Source organism: Aulonocara sp. 'chitande type north' Nkhata Bay, linkage group LG15 (assembly GCF_057382095.1).
Source record: "Aulonocara sp. 'chitande type north' Nkhata Bay isolate Kocher_YH1m ecotype deep benthic linkage group LG15, A_spYH_male_GT1.1, whole genome shotgun sequence".
Lineage (NCBI taxonomy): Eukaryota > Metazoa > Chordata > Actinopteri > Cichliformes > Cichlidae > Aulonocara > Aulonocara sp. 'chitande type north' Nkhata Bay.
The window spans coordinates 9930563-9951664 of record NC_141358.1 but is presented as its reverse complement, the minus strand read 5'-3'; the positions used below and the strand labels follow the sequence as shown (position 1 = coordinate 9951664).

General features: G+C 40.7%; 1 protein-coding gene across 1 annotated transcript in view; it reads right to left on the bottom strand.

The window, feature by feature from the left end:
* LOC147312506 (steroid hormone receptor ERR2-like) overlaps positions 1-17522 on the bottom strand; it is a 42576-nt gene extending 25054 nt beyond the window's left edge. Inside the window, exons 1-3 of the mRNA XM_086263946.1 lie at positions 16892-17522; positions 7776-8191; positions 2948-3064 (exon numbers count right to left, since the gene is read on the bottom strand). Coding sequence (XP_086120072.1) covers positions 2948-3064; positions 7776-8191; positions 16892-16941 — 583 coding nt within the window. The 5' untranslated portion in view covers positions 16942-17522. The remainder of the gene's footprint in view (positions 1-2947; positions 3065-7775; positions 8192-16891) is intronic.
* Positions 17523-21102: the final 3580 nt, after the last annotated feature.

The window sequence follows — 21102 nt, the reverse complement described above, 5'->3', positions numbered from 1 at the left end:
TAAAATAGAATAGAACTGAATTGAATCTATAATCCTTGCTAGTGTTTCCTAGATTTTACCCACAATGTCACTCTGCTGCTTGCAGTTCAGAGTCTGCATTTGTGCCTTCTGTTATTAGTCCTCCGTGTTTGAACCTGTTGATGATATAACTAACCTTGCAGGATAATAGAGTGTTAAACACCATTTAAGTTAACATTTTAAGAAATTACACAATGTAATTGTTCCTTGTCGGTGACCAGCCCTTGGTCACTTGTTGCAGGGTGATCTCATAGCATAAAGTGAGGCTAGCCGCTGTCCCCTCCCCCCTACTGGTTCACTGATCAAAGTCCCCCTTAAATCTGTAAGAGTCCACGCCACTGCAGTATGCCATGATTAAGTGTCCTTTTTACTCTTAATTGAACACCATCACTTTTAGAAAATCGCCTACTGTGCCACATATTGCGGTGGCTGTGACGCTGCGCCTCGCACACACACTGGCCGGCTTAGCCTGGCTCTCCGCTGACAATACCCCACAGTTTTTCCTTTAAGCATGCACTAATAGTTTCAGCTTTATTTCTGAAGCAAATGTGTTGCTATTTTTTTTTTCTTCTGGCCAAGAGTCAAAGGCTCAGTGTGAGATATTTTGGCCAGGATTAAGACATAAAAAATGGCTGCATGTATAAATAGTAGCGTTATGCCAAACAGAACGGACGGCCCCTCTGTCTGAGAGGAACAAACGCAGCTACGTCACAGTGAAGCTGGGTCAGTGAAAGTGAACTAAAAGAGTGACACGCAGTCTTGTGTTACTGGGACAAATTGCAGTCAACTTGTGCAGGCTGCTATTACCAGATGTGTACAAAACTATATGGCCATGGTTTTATTTTTAGGAAACAGTTGTTTTTCTCTATGTGGAGCTTATAAATAAATTTATAAATCGTATGTTTCTTTAATTTAGGATTCAGTGTGGACTATGAAACACATACACACACATTAATGCTATCAGAGCACATATTACGTCCTAATAAAATGTACGATGCAGTCATTCCTCTAATCAATTACACTTAATCTTAATGTTGGTAGAAATAAAGAAATCCTAATGTGTGAATGAAATATTTTAAAAATTCCTTTGCTTCTTTTTCTCTAAATCTTTATTTTCTTATATCTTTTATGCCATCAACACCTATGGAAAGCCTACACTTCTGCCTTTTCCAACTATTTATTTATAAGTGACTTATGTATGTATGTATATATATGTATATATTGTACTATTCTTAGTTAGCGTATTGTCTGTCTTGTCTTAATGTTGGTTTAAAATGGAGCACTGTAACAAAAAATAATTTCCCCCAGGGATCAATAAAGTATTCTGATTCTGATTATTTCAGCACATTATTCAATTAATTTACTGTTACTGTCAGTGTGCATTTATTGTCCTATACAGCGTTCGTACCACAGTTGCTCAAAAATTATTCTTTGTTTCAGTATAAGACAAAGAAATGTAATTAAAATAGGCTGTATTTCAGCAATTTGAGATTTTGTTTTTTCTCATGGACATCTGTCCAGAAATGTTCACTGAAGTCCAAGCTCAGCACAAGCCCTCTGCGTATAAATAGCATGATTTAGACTTTTCATAGACTTTGCATTGGTGTAGGATAGTTCTTCTCGCTCTGCAAACTGAAAAGATAAAAAAAATGCTCTTCCCGTGGAAAGAAAAAAGAAAAAAAGAAAATCTATCGGCTAGATTTTCCCTCTGTACTCCCAGAGGACTCACACTGGAGGAAAAACAACACGTGCAGGAAGTGAGGTGGGATATTCGGAAAGCATTTAGTGGATCAATACGGCAGGCAAGAGAGGGGAAGGGAGACAGACAGACAGACAGAGTGGGAGATGGAGAGAGAGACACCCAGAGCCCAGGGGAGAGGGAAGTCTTGGGGGAACAGCCTGTGCTTTTTAAGAGTACTGTTACACATCTCAGTCGGTCTTGGTAAGAATATCCAGCTCAGCAGCTTTTTCCACCCGGCTGAGTTAAACACTCAGAGGCTCGGCAGTGTGAGGAGAAGTAAGTAAGGCTTGTGGGTGATGTCACCGGTGTCTCCCTGAGGCCACAGCTGGCTTTAATATCACTGACCATCCTCTAGACCGGAGTGACCATCACAGATCCACAACCATTGAAAAACAGACAGCTTACTCTAACATATAGGCAAACCTCCTGATTTCAGCTTGATCATAAAATCTTTACACCATCTCATATATTTTAAAATATAGAATCACAAGACAATTTGGTGCCATAGAGGAGAGTCTAAAGTTTATATACTAATAAACAGAGAAAGCTGCCTAAGAAGCATATGATCTTTAGGATTTTGATGTGACAGTTAATTAATCTAGACAGATGCTATTAGCACCAAGGTGGCAATAGCCAACAATGCTATTTGCACCAGTGGGTGGAAAAGTTAATGTGGCTATTTACACCAGGGAGTATATAGCATGGCATATACGGCATCACAGAGACAAGCACCGGGGTGTCCGTAGCCAAAAGTGTTACTTGAACCCAAGCACTCACTGCCAGAAAGGCGTTCTAACACCTCAACTATAACCTTTTCCTGCACATAAAGAGCTAGTTTTGTTACCCAAGCTTAGCCACAGTGTGACTGAAATTAAGTCTAAAAATTACATGTGTGTGGTTTTATAAGGGACACAGACTCCAGACAAAAGTCTTTAAAGCATTCATCCACCGCAGCCCTCGTCACTCTGCGAACTGTGAACTCAACTGCTTCACGCTGCTTCCTATGTGATATACAACCATGGATACAACAGTACTTAGATTTTTTCGTAGTGCTGAGGAGCAGCACTGAACAGAGACCCCAAATAATGCAGCTTTGCACAAGGGGCAGAGTAAAAATAAAAGGATAAAGCAAACACACACTCACATATATATATGTTGTGTGAGCTTGTGTGAAAAACCAGTACTCACCCTCTTTTAGCATGCCAACTTTAAGACATTTCATAAAGCGGCAGGCCTGGCAAGACTTTCGTCTCCTTTTGGTGATCTCACACTCATTGGTAGCCGGACAGCTGTACTCGATATTCCCTGGAAAAGGATTGGAAAAAAAGGACTCCATTATTCTGTGTGCTTAAAAGATATACATCAGCAATTAGGAATAATTTGTTTTGGAATTATTGCGCTGGCAGGAAGATCAAATCACACCAGGCGCGGAGTGAGAACACTGCAAAATACACAACACGTGTGTGCACATGTGTGCCTGTGAACGCACACACACCTGTCCCAAGGTGACCCCGTGTGACACTCCTGAAGGAGAGGAGGGTTTAGTGGCATTTTGATGGGGCATGTAAAAAGCACCTACCCGCCCCGCAGTCACACTCAAATTTTGATTCACAGATAAATTAGCTTCATTAATGCAGAGCGTCCTCTCTGCAACGCTCACCACGACCCTTTCCAGCCCATCCTTCTTCACCTAAAGGATGATGGGAAAACTGCCCTCCCTCAACAGCACGGGGCTAAGAGACGGACGCACAGCTGAGCACTCTGCATAATGTTCTCCAGCAAAGACCAGGAGCTGCTGCTAGACTGGACAATCTAAGACTGCGATATCATGTAGCAAAGCTCGATGTATTATTCAAGTCGTCTTGACGGTTGTTGGCTCACTATGGAAATATTTCCTATGCAATTTAATCACTCAGATCCAAAAACAGCCAGAAAATGCAGACATATTGAATCTGCTGGAATTTAACCGCTGCCCGTCTTTCTCACCTGATTCCGGTTAAGAGTTTTTTTTTATTTATTTTTTCCCCAAATCATTACGCACACACTTCAAAAGTTGACACGACACCAAGAATCCAGTGACAAATCCTCTTTCCCAAGTATCCGTAACCCCATGATTGACTGTTTGAACAATATCCCGTAAGTCCAGAGATGTATTAATGGTACCTAAAAACAGCAAACCAGGTGTTGTCTGTTGCAGGTCTGCCAGAGGAGCGCGCACACACACACACACACACACACACACACACACACACACACACACACACACACACACACACACACACAAAACCCCCTGTTGGTCAAGGAGAAGGTGCCAACATTTGTCAGGATCCCTGGCATCGAAAGTGCCAGCAGGGTCACACGCACAGTTAGGGGCCGAGGGCACCACGCCAGCATGTTGGCAGAGGCTGCTGCTGGATTCGGGGTAGGTAAAGTCTGTTAAACTGAGAGGCATTAGCAGAGGGGAAATAAAGTACACTGCAGCGCTCGTATGTAGAGATGCACGCCATGTACCGTACTGCATACTACACTGCAAACTAACTGCATGCAGCAAGAGCGTTATAATATTTGCAGTATTAATATATAGTACTTTAGTTTTATTCTCAGTGCGAATACTAGAGGGTAAATTCTTATGGTAAAAATTACATAATCTAATGAGTACACTTAATACTTTTTAATGCACAGTAATGTCCCACAATTCACACTAGAGACAATTAAGAATAAATGAATAACTAAAAGAAATATATATATGTATATATATATATATATATATATATATATATATATATGTATATATATATATATATATATATATATGTATATATATATATATATATATATATATATATGTTATATATGATGCATGTTGTATACATAAAGAAAATCTAATTCATGTTAAATCACATAACCACATTTTGCACAAGCACAAAATGATGAAAATGATGTGATATGTTGAAAGGCATTAATAAATCTGTGAGTATAAAATTCCGGTTTTACAAAATGAAACACAATAGTTTTCATTTTTTTCATCTTTCTTCAGCTGCCTCCTTGACGTCTGCTGTTTGTTCTATTGTTGTAGAGCACCGAGCAATATGTTATTTTTCACTAACTGAAGGCAGTGATTCTGAGCTTTGCCTTAACAAGCAGACAACATTACAGTTTGCTGCATGCCTGAAATGTTGAACTTATTCTCTGTACTACATACATGCAATATTTCATGACCTTCTGAGGTTGATGAACTTGCTTGGATATCAAATTTTCTTCCTTCAAAATCAAACAGTAATCCAAAAATAACAGGATAGGTCAAATATGACCTGCATGTGTGTGTTTTTTGTTGGGTGTGGGTGGGTGAGACGAGGGTCCACAATAGACTTAAATTGCCTACCTCTAAAAGCTCACTGTCGGCAACCCTCTTAGTTAATCAGGTCTTGTGTCCACCTTTATTTCTCAAAGGACATTTCAACCACTCTAATAACCTTCCTTAACCTCTCTTATTTTCCCTCTAAATTTTGATATATTATTATGCTATGCTATTATCCACGTGCATCTCCACTCAAGTTGGACCTCTTCCTGTCCTCCTCCTTTACCGAGGCCGGGACCCCCTTCCTGATTACCATTCCATTAAAGCAGCTTCTCCTCTCTGTGAATGACCACCTACCCCATCCCTCGTCCCACCGCCTTTATTTAGAGGACTCTTCAGCGTCTCTGTCTCGCTGTTCCCTTCCTCTGTTATTGCCACCACAACACGTGCCTCTGCTTCTAATTGGACCCCATCTCCTTCCCCTTGGGTGAGGGCTTGAGGGGCCTGGGGGCAAAAGGAACGGATCCACACCTCCCACCCTCCTTTCTTGACTTTCTCCCAATGAAATGCCTGGTTCTTAATTACAGTCACCCAACACTGATTGTTATTGACTGAAACTCCCGTGGCTCAGGACGAATGACGGACAGATTAAGCTCATTACAGGCCTGTCCTCCAAGAAGGAGAGTGAAAAGAAGAAGAAGAAGAAGACTACAGTGACGAGGAAGAAGATGAGAAGGAGAGAGAGAGGTCTCGGCAAGACAATGCAAAGTCACACATCAGCATTACTGGGGCACGAGCAGCCTTTTAACTACCAATGATTGATCATAAACAGGCATGCAGGATTTGGACAGAAGGCCAAAAACATTCAGTAAAACCCAACAAAGTGTAGCATGCGGACTGAACAACAGATATTGTGCTGATGACTTGAAAGAAAGTAGGGGTTTCCTACATTTTCTGATGCTCCCGATCCAAAGATGCTTTAGCCTCTTGTACATGAAAAGTGAAAATTCTCCTAAGATAAAACAATCCAGCCATTTTCATATAGGCTAATTAAGCCAGGAAAGGCCTTCCTAAAAATGGGCAGCCAAAAAAATGTAAATAAATAATAAGTTTTGGAAAATATGTCTTTGCTGTCTCTATTTTTTGTGTGTGTTTTTCTTTTAGAAATGTCTGATAATTAATAATGAGAAATAGGATATTTTAGAAAATTTTAGAAAAAAAACCTCGCTGCCAAAGAAAAAGAAAAATTATATATATCAGGATGAGGCTTGGTATATTTGTCATCATCACATTAAGAGTTATTAGAAAAAGTCAGAATTTTGTAAACATGTGATGTAATTAGAGAGAGTGCCGAAGAGTTTCACTCTTAAGACCAAGTGAGGTAACCAGCTCTCACATCAGTCCCACGTTTTCCATCTTTATTCTGACAGTAATGCGCTGTTTTGGATTTTAACAAAAGCCAATAAAATAAAAGGAAAAAACAGTGCCGAAAGATGCTTCTTCTGTTTCTTCGTGCTTCAGTAATTGAGAGGGATTTAGGCAGAATACTTTTCAAATTTGCCTGACTTAATGTGCCCTCACTCTGACTCCATGTATCCAGACACAAATGCTGCAAATCAAATTAAAAAAAAAAAAGTGGCGCATTATCTCTGTCCAAAAGATTACTCTGGAACGGATCCCACACATGGCAGATTCGGTGCCAGATGTATGATTCGCATGCAAAGACATCAAAAATCACAAACTAGAGCAGATTTGCGGTCTGGGCCTAATGCCTGCGGTAGACACCACATCGTATTAGCCCCATGAAAGCACTGAGGAACCTGTGACACGCACGACCACGTATTCAAGTGAACGTAAAGTATTTAAAATCATTAAAAAGTAGCACTTCTCTATTGTGACAAGAGTGAAAATACACCTTGCTTAAAAGTACTGGTGGAAAGTCAGGAATTTATTGTTTTAAGTATAAATTTATGTTTGATTAAAATTCAGTTTCACTAAAATTATTCATCTCTTTACTTCAATGCTTTCATGTAACAACCTTAGCAATAATTTACTTTTTAGAATAACATATTAAGAAATACAAATCATTGTTTTTTTATGGCCACTTTAAGGGAAAAAAAGATAACAATGTAACATTTTTATCTGGCGCTGTTCACCTGTCGCTGTTTTGATGTCTGTGAGTTGGTAACACCTATCGACAAGTGGTTTTCTTTTTTGCTACTTATTTTGAAAATCCAAAAAACAGAGGCCGTCAATATTGATTGATCTGATAATCCACAGAAAAAAACCAATAAAAAATAAAATGAAAACTGTAAAATTTTTAACGTGTGTGGGTTCTTCATTTCTCTTCTATCGATCAGTTCTCCACATCCTCTGATTTATCTGGTTAGCTGTGGTGTTGTGAATGAATATTATTGTGTCTAATGTAGTTAAAATAAACCAGTACTTAAACAGCTACAAACAAAAAATGCAAAAATGCAGTGCATGGTCTAAGCAGTAAATGGGAGCACCACAGAGCATTTTTCTAAGTATTCACAAGTTATAGTTAATCCAAAAAGCAGACATTTTTACTCATATTTTCTATTGCTGCGGTTGTGCTTTTACTTGTCTCCAATTGTAACAAAAATACAAAGAACCCATTACCTAAAAGACAGTTTTACTGACAGCTCAGGTGAGTCAGTGAAATGTGAAAGGAAAAGTGGGAAAGGGGGAAAATACCTTGGATCGTTCTTTTGAAAAAGGCTTTGCAGGCCTCACAGGAGGCCACTCCGTAGTGGTACCCCGAGGCAGTGTCGCCACACACCAGGCACACCCTCTTGGGAATTCCATTGAGCATGTACTCGCACTTGATTGGCGAGTCATCGGCCATGCCGCCGGAGCACTCCTCGTAGCGGCGTAAGCAGGCGCTGCCGCCTCCCAGCATGCCTGGGTTGAACATTGGGGGGGAGTCCAGAGTGTGTGACCGTCCACTGCCAACGTTAACGTAGCCGCCGCTGGCGTCAGAGTTGCCACTGGGGCTGTGGTGACTGCCAGTGTCTATGAGCGAGGAGGAAGGACTGGAAGGCTCAGTTTTGACATAAGAACCACAGCTCGAGGATAAGTGCCGGTCCTCGGAGGGCATTCTGGTTAATAACCTGGAGAAACACAAACAGAGTCGGAATGTCAGTCAGTTTTGAAACTGAATTTACAGGGAATGCAATGGTTTTCCAAATTTTTGAAAAGAAATGAATGTTTAATTCAGTTCAACTGAATTTTTATAATGTCACCGCAAAATGCTTTATCCTGTCCAGTAAAGACCCCACAGTATAAGAGCTAAAAACCCAACAATCAGACAACCCCCCTATGAGAAGGCAATTTGCGACAGTGGGAAGGAAAAACTCCCTTTTAAGTGGGAGAAACCTCGAGGAGAAACAAGGTTAGAAGGGCAGCCATCTGCTTTGACTGACTGTGTGTGAGGAAAAAGAGAAAAGAAAAGGAGAGCATTGGGTGATATGGTGGAGTTCAAACCACTTGTTTTAAAGCACATATATAAGTAGGCAGAAGGACACCATGGTTTGTGTTGTTTTCAACTTTTGTTTCCACGAGTTGTTTGGTTGGATTTAGGAAAAAAATTGTGATTGTGATTTGGAAAAAAACAAAACAAAACACAAAAACTGTCATATTGGCATAGAAACCACATCAGGGGACACTGAGCTTTGGCATAAAAATAATATTTTATTACACAAACTAATAACATAAAAGTAACATATCTCAGTATTAATAATTAGCAAACTTTTTAAAAATATTAACCGTTTTACCGCATTTTCTTCACACATTTTTAAAACTTTTTCTTTAAATAAAAAGAACGCAATGGCTCTCAAAAAAAAGAGGACCAAACAACAGAGCACAACAGAGCACAAAAGCTTCGCCGTGACTGTACCGAGTCTTGCCTGCTACCATCATCCGCCACTCATTCTGCGAGAAATTCATCAGCCCGTTCACCTGAGTTTGATAGATTGCCTTACACACACAACCATTAATGCGCCGGAATGCCAAGTGATATAGTGCAGTAGCTCATTCCTCTCAGGCAAAATGGTAACTAACGACCATGTCAACAGATGCCCCATACATCTTGCAAACAATGCCCACAATTGGTCGGCTGCCAGAAGTAAATGAATGAATGAAACTTCAGAAGGCTGTTAATGGACAAAGAGAGGTGTTACACTCAGCATATGGAGGATTGTGGGTAATAGATAACCCAATCAATAGTCCCAGTTATTTTGCCAGTGGAGGTGCTGGGTTACAGCTGGCAGAGGAAGTGCCTTATTCCAAGAATTTCATCATAAAGATTACAAAGGTAGGATTAAAGAAAAAAAAAATCCTCATAATGCAGGGTAGAAGCTAAAGAGAGTATTCTTTATTTGCCTTGTTAAGCTTTATAAGAAATTATACACTTTGCTTAACGGTGATGTTATAACTCCATAAGTATGCTTGTTTACTTAACGATTACTGCTACTGGTGGGTAGTCATTTCTCTTTGAGGCCGCAAAGCCAGTGTATGTTGCGCTCCTTGCTGTAATTCAATAATATTCTCTCAAACGAAGCATGAAATGAGGCCCGGGTTGGTCTTAGAACTGCTGGCTCTGTCTGTCACAGTTGGTGTTGATCTTACAGAACTTCAGCCCTTAAATTCTTATGAGTCATAAATATGGGGTGAGAGTGGCGGAAAGGCGTGATGGGAATGTTTGAAACTAATAGCAAGCTAATGCTGCTTTACAGTCTGAACTTTTTGGCTTTTTTTACTGCCAGGAGCTGTCTCCATTTTTTTTTTTTTAAATATGGTGTTGTGTTTCCGAATGCATTTTCCTTCTTTTGCCTCCTTTGCACAAGTGTTTATTTAAAGCCAAGAAACCTCTTTTTTTTTCTTTTTTAACTGCAAACGAGTAGTGAGAAGAAGAGAAAAAGAGGAGGAGATAGCCTCTACCCCTGGGCCCAGATCAGATCTATTGATCCTCGGCTTCCTTCCTGTTCCAGATGAGGCATGAAAAAATAAACCCTCCTCTTACGGGCCCCAGACATTCCTTATGCATTTTTAATCAGTCGAGACTGTTAACATAGTGCGAGATTGAGAGATACAGCATTGTGTTAGCCTTCATTCTAAGGATATTGTGGCTTATAAAAGACTCAGATGACTCATGTTAAATCTTGTTAGCAATCAGCATTCACCTAGAGTCAATTGGACGATATATTTTCTCCAAGCTGAAGTGGAGAGAGACCAGCCTGGTAATAGTTAATACATCATTGCAGCCAGATGGGGGGGATTCCCTATGGAATAGCACATTGTGGCATACGTAAAAAGTAGTTCATTCCACACTTAGCACACGGCAACGCTGGGGAGATGTTTTTTGTTAGGTTTAATGGAAATTTCTAATGGGCCCTTTCAAATCTGTCGAAATGAAATAATGGCACGAACCACCAATTCGTGCAGACAGAAATAGCTTCATAGTTTCATAATTTGGTCGCCCCCCCCCCCCCCCCCCCCCCCCCCCACCAGCCCCAATATAAAGAGACATAGAGTTTTCAAACCACAGCCTGACTCTCCTCAACCTGTCCCACTCCCTTGACAAAAAAACACACACACACACATGCACTGCACCTAATACCTAATGGGGTAGTGTTTGCTCCGCTGCGCAGAAAAATTGTACAAACGGAGCAGACAAGCAGGACTCATCAGACAGACGTGAAGGTCACCTGCCTTCTCTGTTCTGAGAGGCCCACACAGTCCCACAATGGACACCACGGAGCAGCAGATGCACGCGTTCCAGTCTGTCCACCACACGTCAAGAGACTACTCTGTACGACAAAATACAGTCGTCCAGAATGTTTAACGCGACAGGACTGTGATGCACGCTCAGATCATTGACCATTTTTTCTTTTTTGAAGCTAACATGAGATAGGTGCGGAAAATGTCCCGACAGAGCAGCTGAAATCTCAGATGTTTGCATGTGCATGTGTGTATTTTGGCATGCCTCCTCATGCTGGCAGAGCCGCAGATCCCCAGCTTCCCAACATAAATCCTGAATCCATCCACCTCTTCTCCATGAAATATGTTGTCTAGCCTCCTGAATTTCAGCATGATAAATTTACACCGCCACTCAAACACGAAAAAGAAAATGCATATTTAAAACAGTTCTCCATAAATGACCTCATGCTGTCCTTGTCTTGGGTGAAGGAGTGAATATATACGGCTCTCCAAATTTTTACCGTGTACTTTTCCGCATAAAGGAAATATTATTGTTGAGCTTGGGGTTAAGCTTGTAGCAGGGAACACAGCGTAAATCACGGTGCTGAACACACAGTCGAACATGGAAGCACAGAAGGACAGAGGCAAGGAGCCATGCATGAAATTAGTTCATTAATCTTTCTATGATAGGCTGTCCTTGTTTGGGGCAAACTCTATCAGCTTTAAACGGAGTGCCCCTTCCCGCCTGACACATAGATTACACTGTTAGTCAGTGGCCGCGGTGTCTGGGAAATGAATGGTCATGCGAGTGGGAAAATGGGGGTAGCGTGTGTCTCCAAGTGTTAAGTGGTAACAACAACATGCGGGTGACACAAATGAAGGTCATCAAAAATGTGTGTGTTCTTAAATTTCGCTGCTGCGAATATCGCTTTTTTCCCCTCATATATTTATAATGAATACACATTTAAAAGAGCTATCCCTGTAATGTGCTGATTTGATAGAAGCAAACACATGAAAGAGGATTTCTAATAATCTAATAATCATCTGCTACAACGTTGCAGATTCAGTCAAGGAAACGCAAACCTACAGTTAAATGTGACAACAACAAAAAAATCTACCAACTGAACAGAAGTATTTATTGTATTTGCCTTTAAAGGGTGAAGGTTTCTTCTTTTCGGAGCATCTTATTCCTGAAGTCGTTCGGATTTTCTTGCATTGTTGTGTGACTGATTTATCTATTCCCTCTTTTTCGGATACATTTGAGCTTATGTTTAGTGTACTTGCATGTGTATTTAATATGTGTTTATGCTAATGTTCGACTATGTGCATTCCACACACAGACTTGTACATAATACTGAGTGATTCTGGTTTAAAATGGATCAGATTGTATTCCTTTGCAACTGTTTTAAAACCACAGTTTAAAGCTTGATGATAAGTTTGTGGAACCAAGCATATCCTTTACTTGTGCTGCAAAGCTGGAAAGTCATTCTGTAAGTTATTTTGCTCTGACACCTTCATTTTTAAAAATATTTGTTTTAATGTTGTTTTATCTCAGGTAGTAAGTCCCAGCACTAGTTTTGCATCACATAGATATACTTTGTTTCTTCTTCTCTATCTCTCTAACACACACGCATACACTCACACACATGCACATACCATACAGAGAATTTCCAGCATATGGCCTCTTCAATGTCACTGCCACGAGGAGAGACTGCATAGATTTCCCACATGGATGATGTCTCCTTACCTGGAGTATCAACCCCCATCTACATACACATCCAGCACCTCTAGGAAATTGCTCTCTCTGCAAAGTCAAACACACCCCTAACTGCCTTTTAAAAAGAGACAGAAGAAGGAGGTTACGGGGGGAGAAAGAATAAACGAGCAGAGACTTAAGCCGTCATTGGGAATCAGAGAAGGACTCATGAGGGACAGTTACGATATTGATTTCATAAATAAACAGAGATGGCCATCGATCCTAATGTTATTTTGCATTTCAATTACTGCCCAGAAACATAACCTTCAAACGTCTGCTTCTCCACAGTAATAACATCCACTGATAATCACAAGCGAGTCTTGTTCGGCACAAATTGGCTTTTCTCTCACCCCTCCTACCCCTTCCACCCCCCACACCCCCTTTTTTTCTCCCCCAAATGTGTAAATGACACAACTTTGCATTTGCCTAATGGTATTAGAGCATGGACTGAATTTCAAGTGAGACTCAAGCTGATACAGTAAGCGCTCCGGTCAATTGACACAATGCAAATTAACGTGGTGAAGAGGAATTAAGTTCACAATGTGAGACCTCGTGAAGCTACGATGAGGCCCATTAAATTAAACATGCCGGCTGACCCGCACTCCATGATTAGACGCACACTGCTTCTTTCCTTGTGTGTGTGCGTGTGTGTGTGTTAATTTCATTTGATCAATAAAACAAACTCCTTCTAAGAAGTCCTCTCACTGCTGCTTACACTCAGCCTGAGCACTTGAAAGGCACATTCATGTTTGATTGAACAGCAGGTGAAGAAAAAAAAGGTGTCCATCTCCAGCCTGATGAACTCAGAGTCTTAACAGGCCACCTAAAGGATATATCTATAACAAGAGGGGCGGTCATGACATGTGATGAAGCTATTTCTCCCCTCGTGCCATCACACAGAACCAACAAAGCTCGGCTCGTAAGGAGTAGCCACTGCTAACAGTGAACGCGACAGTCATGAGAAAACACAGCAGCGACTTCACACGTTCAGAGCTGTTTTTATCTCGGCCAGTTTTTGTCAGCTTTATGAAAACTCAAAGCTGGTGGTGAAGTTGGAAGGAAGCAGATTGTTTTCCCCCCCTCACCACAGTTTCAACACAACGCAGCACTTTCCCACCACCTGCTCCCTCCATCCGTCAGTGGATTCTTTTGGCTTTCCAGTCAGTTCTGCTGGTCAGATCAGCCAACTATCAAACAAAGTTGGTAGAGATCACAGCCCTTGTGTAAGGTTTGGATCCTTTTCAAGCAGTCTGACACAAACCAAACGGTGACTGGTGAAGTGCAAAAAGGTGGCCGGGAGCTGTGAGTACACATAAAGTGAAATATTCAAACTCGAACCTTGGACAGCACACGAAAGAAGCAATGAGTGCAAGATCGATCACGAATGGATGGAAATAAATCCGCCACTACATGTTTTATGTTGCAAAAAACACTGATTGCAGATAGTGAACTGCACTCACTGCAAATTTGTAATGCTTGAATTCCCCTAAACAACTGGCAACTCCAGGTACTATTTTCCTTATGTTCAGGGTTTTAAATACTCCGTTGCAATCAAATTAATTTTACCTCAAGCATCCGTATGTGACACCAAGTGTTAAAAAAAAAGAAAAAAAAAAGAATAAATTGCGGGTGCATCTTAATCACAGCAAGACCCGTGTGTTAAGCGTAACAAATTACAGATGCAATGTATGATAAGATGATGTGCTCCTCTTTAACAGACACAGTCAGGTGTTTCTATGTATCGGACGGCTAAAATTAGATCCCAGTCTATCTGTGTCTGCATACATTTGGTCGCTTATGCATTCCTGTTTGTTTACTTGGGGAGGACACCTGTGGGAATAGCAGGTAAAACAAGTTGAAAAAAAATTTGAGCAAGCAGTATATTTAATCTTCATGTGACGCCTTTGTCAGTTAATAATAAGTTAATTAATAAGTATTAGAATTTCTATAATTAAAAAAAAAAATGCAGTTATTGTAAAAGAAGAATAAAGCAATATGTGTAAAAAAACGTGTCTAATGCGACTCTTAATTCAAAACTGCCTCCATTAATTTTAAAGCAGATGGTTCTGACTGACAAGAAATAGTGGAGAGCACCTGTGGAGGCTGATGCAAATAGTAGGTCATATGCAATTATGTACAGCTGCATTTTATTGTGATTTTGGTCCACAACACGCAAACACGATCCCGACGTGCACATTTTCATAAAGAATAAATCACTAGATGTAACTAATATTTTGGTCTCTTGACAAAGCAGGTATTTGCTTTAGCATCAGAAATGTGGTTTGACAGCTGGGCACTAAAATCCTTTGACCTTTCACCTCGGGCCAGTATGATAGTTGTAAGGCAAAAGTCTCCAAGGGTTTGAAAGCAGAGGCAAACCTAACTAATCACAGATATATGTGACACTGAGCACACAGATTTTCAGCGTGCGACTTCTCGATGTGGGAAAATGTAGGACAACATGGTTAATGCAACTTTAACGCTTACAAATACATTTTTAAATAAAAAAATTCTAAGTGTAGAATCGTTCATCTCAAGCAGAACCAGTAAAAATATGTAGAGTTGTGGTGTTAGTGTAGTGCTGGCCTATCAAATATGACCTAACAAGTATTTAAGGATGCAGGTATAGCATGCATAACCAGCTACTCACTTGTCAGCACATGCATGCATATTTTTTTTATCTGCATACATAAATGCAGACACACACACACACACATAGATGGACACAGACACAGTCTGGGGTCACGATGGGTTAATAGCATCATATCGTAGGATTTGTCATTTTTAATCATTTCTATTTGGCATAGTTTTTTTTTTCTTTAAAGATGTAATTAAAACTTCAGAGTTTTCATTTGAAGGTTTTTTGAGTGTAAAAATGAAAGCCTTGCGATTGTGTGTTTTAAAACCACCACGAATTAACTGTGATATTAAAAGTTAGAGCCTTCAGAGACGATGCTTGAAACAGATGTATTTAATTGAGATCTGTTACTTTTATGTAAAATATCAAAACAACTGACAAAACTGTGGTTGAAGTTTCCAGCCTGGAAATGATTTACATCCTTTTTCAAAAGGAATTTTATGTGATTCATTTGATTACAGTGAATAAATCAAATTTATGTACATCCTTCAAGGTGTGCACGACACCTTTGACTGAAGTGTTGAAGCGCTTTGAATCATCGTCATCATGAGCAGCAGCAGCAGTGTATACATTTTATTTCGTGATCAATAGAACTACATACACTTAACACCAAAATGAGCTTTTTTTGATGCATGTGCAAAGTGCATTAAAACGACACATACTTCTACTGAGCGAACAGCTTCTAACCAAAGCTGCTTTGTCGTTTCACTTGCTCAACCAATACAAACCGATAGGATCTCATTTGTTTTGATTATGTGCAGTGGCAGCTCTGATGCAGTTAGAATAAACACTTGTTTAACACTTCAGGAGATGCTCCCCCTTTTTTTTTCTTTTGTGGAGCCTTGCAGAGTTGGAAATATCCTTAATCGCAGTCCTGTAAAAAGTGCTTAGCAGATTAAACCTTTCCAATCCCATCTACAGATTAACATTAAGAGGATCCCAGTGAATCTTTCCAGGTATCCAAGAACTGTAACAATGATAAAGACTGGAGCTCCAAATGAGATTTGAGAGTTTCTTTAACTTCTCATTTGTTAGGGAAAAAAGCTGCTTGATCCCTGCCTTTGAGCTAAGAAAATGCACAATAACCATATGCATGCGCAAGAAAAAAAAAGTTTTAAAGTGCACATTTTGTTGTTCGTATTAACTGCATTTTACTCACATACTGTGCCACATTTGGAGGTGACCAAACTTACTAAACTCTCAGTGTTATTTAATCATAACCACCAATTTTATATAAAAACTATAAATGACAATAAAATGAGATGAGCTGTATCAGTAACACAGACAGACATGTATCTACTTCTTCAGTTACACACTTTTCTGTGTCACGCTTACACAGTACAGTCACAACTAACTTTCCCCGGGACACCGGCTGGTGCTGTAGGACAGTGCACGGGATACCGGCTGCATTAATCTGCCTGTGACTCTCTCCTATGAGCTGAGTTTAAACCCTGGATCCTGATGCAGAAGCTAGAGAGCTGTACAGAGACCAGCTCCCCGGTCTCCCTGCAGGCTACGCCACAGCAGCCACCGCTCAGCTCTGATGTCCTGTACATGAACAAGAGCAACTCCCTGTCTTTGGAAATAGTTTCGTTTGCTTTTTTAAAGAAACAAATTATAACATTTTTAAACAATTTTTATCAACTTAGAGAGAGACAGAAAAGTTTAGATGAGCTAACCAAGAAGGGAAAAAAGGGATTTGTATAAAGAAGCACCTACTGGTTGTGGTAGCAGAGAGGGTCAGGGATACACAGTTCGGAAACATCCATCAGTCCTTGTTAAGCATTCCAGATGTTGCAATTTTAAAAAAAATTCAAAAACAACAACAGATAAACAGCTGGGGAAAAGCTGAAGCAGGAGATCAGTTCCTAAATCTCCTCATATTCTCAATAAATATTGGTCAGGTGGTCCCGGGTGCTGCTTCCCCTACCTCCTGTGTTCAACCTGCACACTTAAAATAAAAATAAAAAAGAGAAGAAGAAAAAAAAAGAAAAACCTTCTGCCTCGGCCCAACAAACTCCAGTCTGCACAGGTGCCGCACGCTCGGGCTCAGGAGTACGGCCGGTGAGAAGAAAAGTGGTGGTCCGAGAAAGAGGAGAGAGGAAAAAACAAAAAAAGAACCTCAGGAAGAGATGAAGAGAGGAAACGGTGAGCAACGAGAGGAGGTAGAACACAGATGATGGGATTGGTGGACAGAGAAAGAGAATAAAAGATAAGAGGGATGGATGGAGAGCAGCAGCAGTGAGAGCGCACTCAGGCTGAGTAAGTCGGCGAGGGGGGATTGAGTCTCCATTGAAGACAAGGGGGCTCTTTAAGAACAGGAGGGAGTGGTTTAGGTGCATATGGAGCGACCACTATTGGCTGGATTCAGGAAGGTTGTCCTGCCAGCAGCCAATGGTGATGAAAGATTACTGAGATGAGACGGGCTAATGGGCCACTAGTCGGCCTCCATTCACAAGGGAGCGCTGCAAAACAGAGAAAGAAAGAAAGAAAGAAAGAAATGATAGATAGATAGATAGATAGATAGATAGATATTCAAAGTAATGAGGTAAACAAAAGTGGACAGCAGTAACTGACAAGAAACAGAAGTAGAGGCACGTTCGCTGAGGGTGATTTGAACAGGTCTGTTTACGGTGCTTTAAAGGGCTCAGTGCCAGATTATGGAGCTAAACGGTTCCCTTTAGTCTTTTATCCTCTCCACCATGGATCTGGCTTTCCACAGCCTGCCCTCCTTTAAAGTAATGACAGCTGCTTCCCACAGCATTCCACCAGTCACGCTGTGAAGAGAGGGGATCTACCCGTCCTTAGCGAGGCAGGATGTAGGAAAACTGAGAGTGATAATGACCTCGGCAGGAATGATAATAATGATGACGACGACAGAGAAGTTTGAGTGGATCTTTACCACGTACGTGAAATGTGGCAGCCCATCGGAGGAAACCCAAAGCCCCGCCACCCACCCCTCCAGCCCACTTCATCAACCCACATTTTCCCGATCGATGCAAAACCCATCACACGCTCCTATTGATCACAGCGTTGCCGTGTCGCCACAAGCCTCAGGACAGACTCCCGTTTCCCAACCATCTTTTAAATGAAAAGGAATTATACATTTGAACGTTTTCTTTTCATGTCAGTCCATATCAGAGTCACAGGAGCAAAAGGCTGATTGCTTTATTAAAGCAGCTGTGCATTCTCCATTTCATTTTTGATCAATATTTTAGCATTTAATGTACTTTCCTGCGAAGGAAAATCCGGCTATTCCTGCTGATCCGATTAAGACATCCAGACATAATCAATAGGGGGGATATGTTTATGTTTTTAATGAGACCGAGAAGATGAGAACTGATGTTCAGATGACATGTATGATTTCACATGCAGAAAATAGAGCCAGTGCCAGTCAAACCAAAAAAAAAGTGGTCTTTTGGTATTTTTAAGACTGAATAACTTTATGCAAAATATAAAGTGTATGTCAGACTACCTTAAAATAAAACACATTTTTATTTGGCAATGCTTAATTCAAGGCTAAATTCCACATTTCTTGCATTTTCCCGCTCCACTCTTGTGTTGCCAGCTTTCTGAGGTGGGTACATACTTGCGTCCAGACCTAATTTGTCTCCCTTCCTCTGCGCGGCCTGCTCACACAGAGTAGAGACACAGGGTTTTGTGGCATCTGACAGGAAATCTATTGAGCGCACAGTCTGTGTAATCCCACCATCACGTTATCTTCAGAAGAAGAAACCGTAATCCAATCATTAAATCTGTATTTAAGCAAAAACAGATTTTCGGCTCTATGACCGTGACTGTGTCTCTTTAAGGAGATCAGTGCAGACCAGCCTCGCACCACCCTGCATTTTCAGGCAGCAGTTTAGGCTCTCATTATAGTTTTGCTCTCATTTGCCGTTTTACATTCTCAGCACTGTAAACTCCCAGCACGGCTGTAATTTAGAGAAGAACAGCTGAGTAGGAAAGGGAATCGGGGTTTATTTTTGGAGTGAAATCTGGACTAGTGTAAACAGTGAGTGTTAATGAATGAAAACAAAGATGAGAAGGATTGTGAGAAAAAAAATTTCTGTAGAGGACCAGAAATTTGCAGATTTCTCAAAAGTGCAAAAAAGGACAAAATTGTTACGTGTCAATAAGTAGTAATGACATATTGTAGTGGGCTGAGGGACACGGTCTTCCTGTCACGCTGCTTGTATGTAATTAAATTCTTGATTCACGAGCAAACTGCCTGTTATGGCTGACCTTCTGACCTCGCCATGAAGAAAGTGTATCAGCAGGAGGAAGTTCACTCTGTACGCCTTCCTAAATGTTCTGGGCATTCAATTCAGTCTCCAGAAGCTGGTACAGATGAAACCGTTTCTTGTTGGTTCATTTATGCAGGGAACACGAGACAATACCTTCAGTTCTTGGAGCCGGTGTTTTTAGTTTCACTTCGGCCACACACCACTCGAGCAGCGGCCACTTTGATGAACTCAGCGCGTTGCCTGAAATCATCAGTTGCTTTAATCAAATTACTGACATAATGAGCAATCAGCGACACGGAAAATAATCAAGGTGCATGAAGGTAGAACCAAAAAACTTGTGGTTTTCTTTTAAAATATAGAATTGTTATTATATTTATTTTTGCCATTACATTTGAGATTTGTGCATTTTAATGCGTTTGATTGTTGTCATCAAGCACTTTGTGATTCTTAACAGGAATAGTGCAATATATATACATATGACTTTTTGATCACGTTGCAAAGCTGCTTTATCAGTGTACTAGCATTTCATATAAATCTGATAAAATAAAAATTCAGTGTTGCATTTAAGTGCATATCATTATTTGATTCACTTTATACTAGTTAAAAGTTTGTTGTATGTTGCTGTCTGAAAACACACATACTGTTATCTCTTTCGTCTACATGCAATAAATCGATACATTTATTTTCATCTATTTAAACCCACGAGGAATTTGTAACTCACTCCAGACAGACATTAAACTGCTGACATTAAACTTCTGCAAGTGCAAAACCTTCAACTCCGCCGCCACAGCAAAACCGAAACAACAAACCCCGTGTCAACATTCGACTTCTTACACAAAGCTCACGAAACAGACACTGAGTCCCACAAATCCATCATTTGCACATTTTCCTTTCGCTGCCGCGTACTTGTTTGGCTCGTCTGCCGGAGGAGTGTGGAGAGGGATAATTACTATAGCCACAGGGCTGCATTAATCAGCTGGGTGCATTTGTTGGGCTTTATTATGTTCCACTCCCCTCTCTGGGCTGCGCCGACTGAACCACCAGGACGAGACAGGGCTGGTGGAGGACCGCTGTCGCCCCGCTGCCCGCTCACGCTGGGTTAATAAATGCTATTAGCCTCTATCTCTTGCCTCTTAATTTCTCATTTTACTGAGGGCAGTTAAAAGAAAACTACGTGAGCGCTTGTGTAAATGAGAGACTTGTTGCAGGGCTCCGATATCGTTGACTGCGAGAGCCGGACTCCCACAATGTGACTGGATTCACTTTTCTTCTGCTGGTTCGTGCTGTTAAAAATGTCCATGCAGTCAATTCAAGATTGATCATTTACTATTGTGGGATATTGATGTGACATCACTGATAGTAAGCAACAGGCTGAGTGTGACCAAATGTGAGCATACAGCTTCTCCAAAAACATCTTTTAAGGTCCTGCGGGAGTTTATATTGTGAGCAAATGTATTATAAATATGTAAGGCTGAGAGGGACGACACCCAAATTAGCTAAGCAGCCTCCATCAGACCTTTGACTAAGTATTCAGTACAGAGTCTGCATCATAATTAGAGAAATCCGCTGTTATGAACTCTTAAATCACTGCCTTGTTGGTGCTGTTACGTATTGTGCTCTTTGTTAAATGTTTTCACTCATCAGAAGTCACTTTGGTTAAAGGCAATCACCAAATGGCATATATTA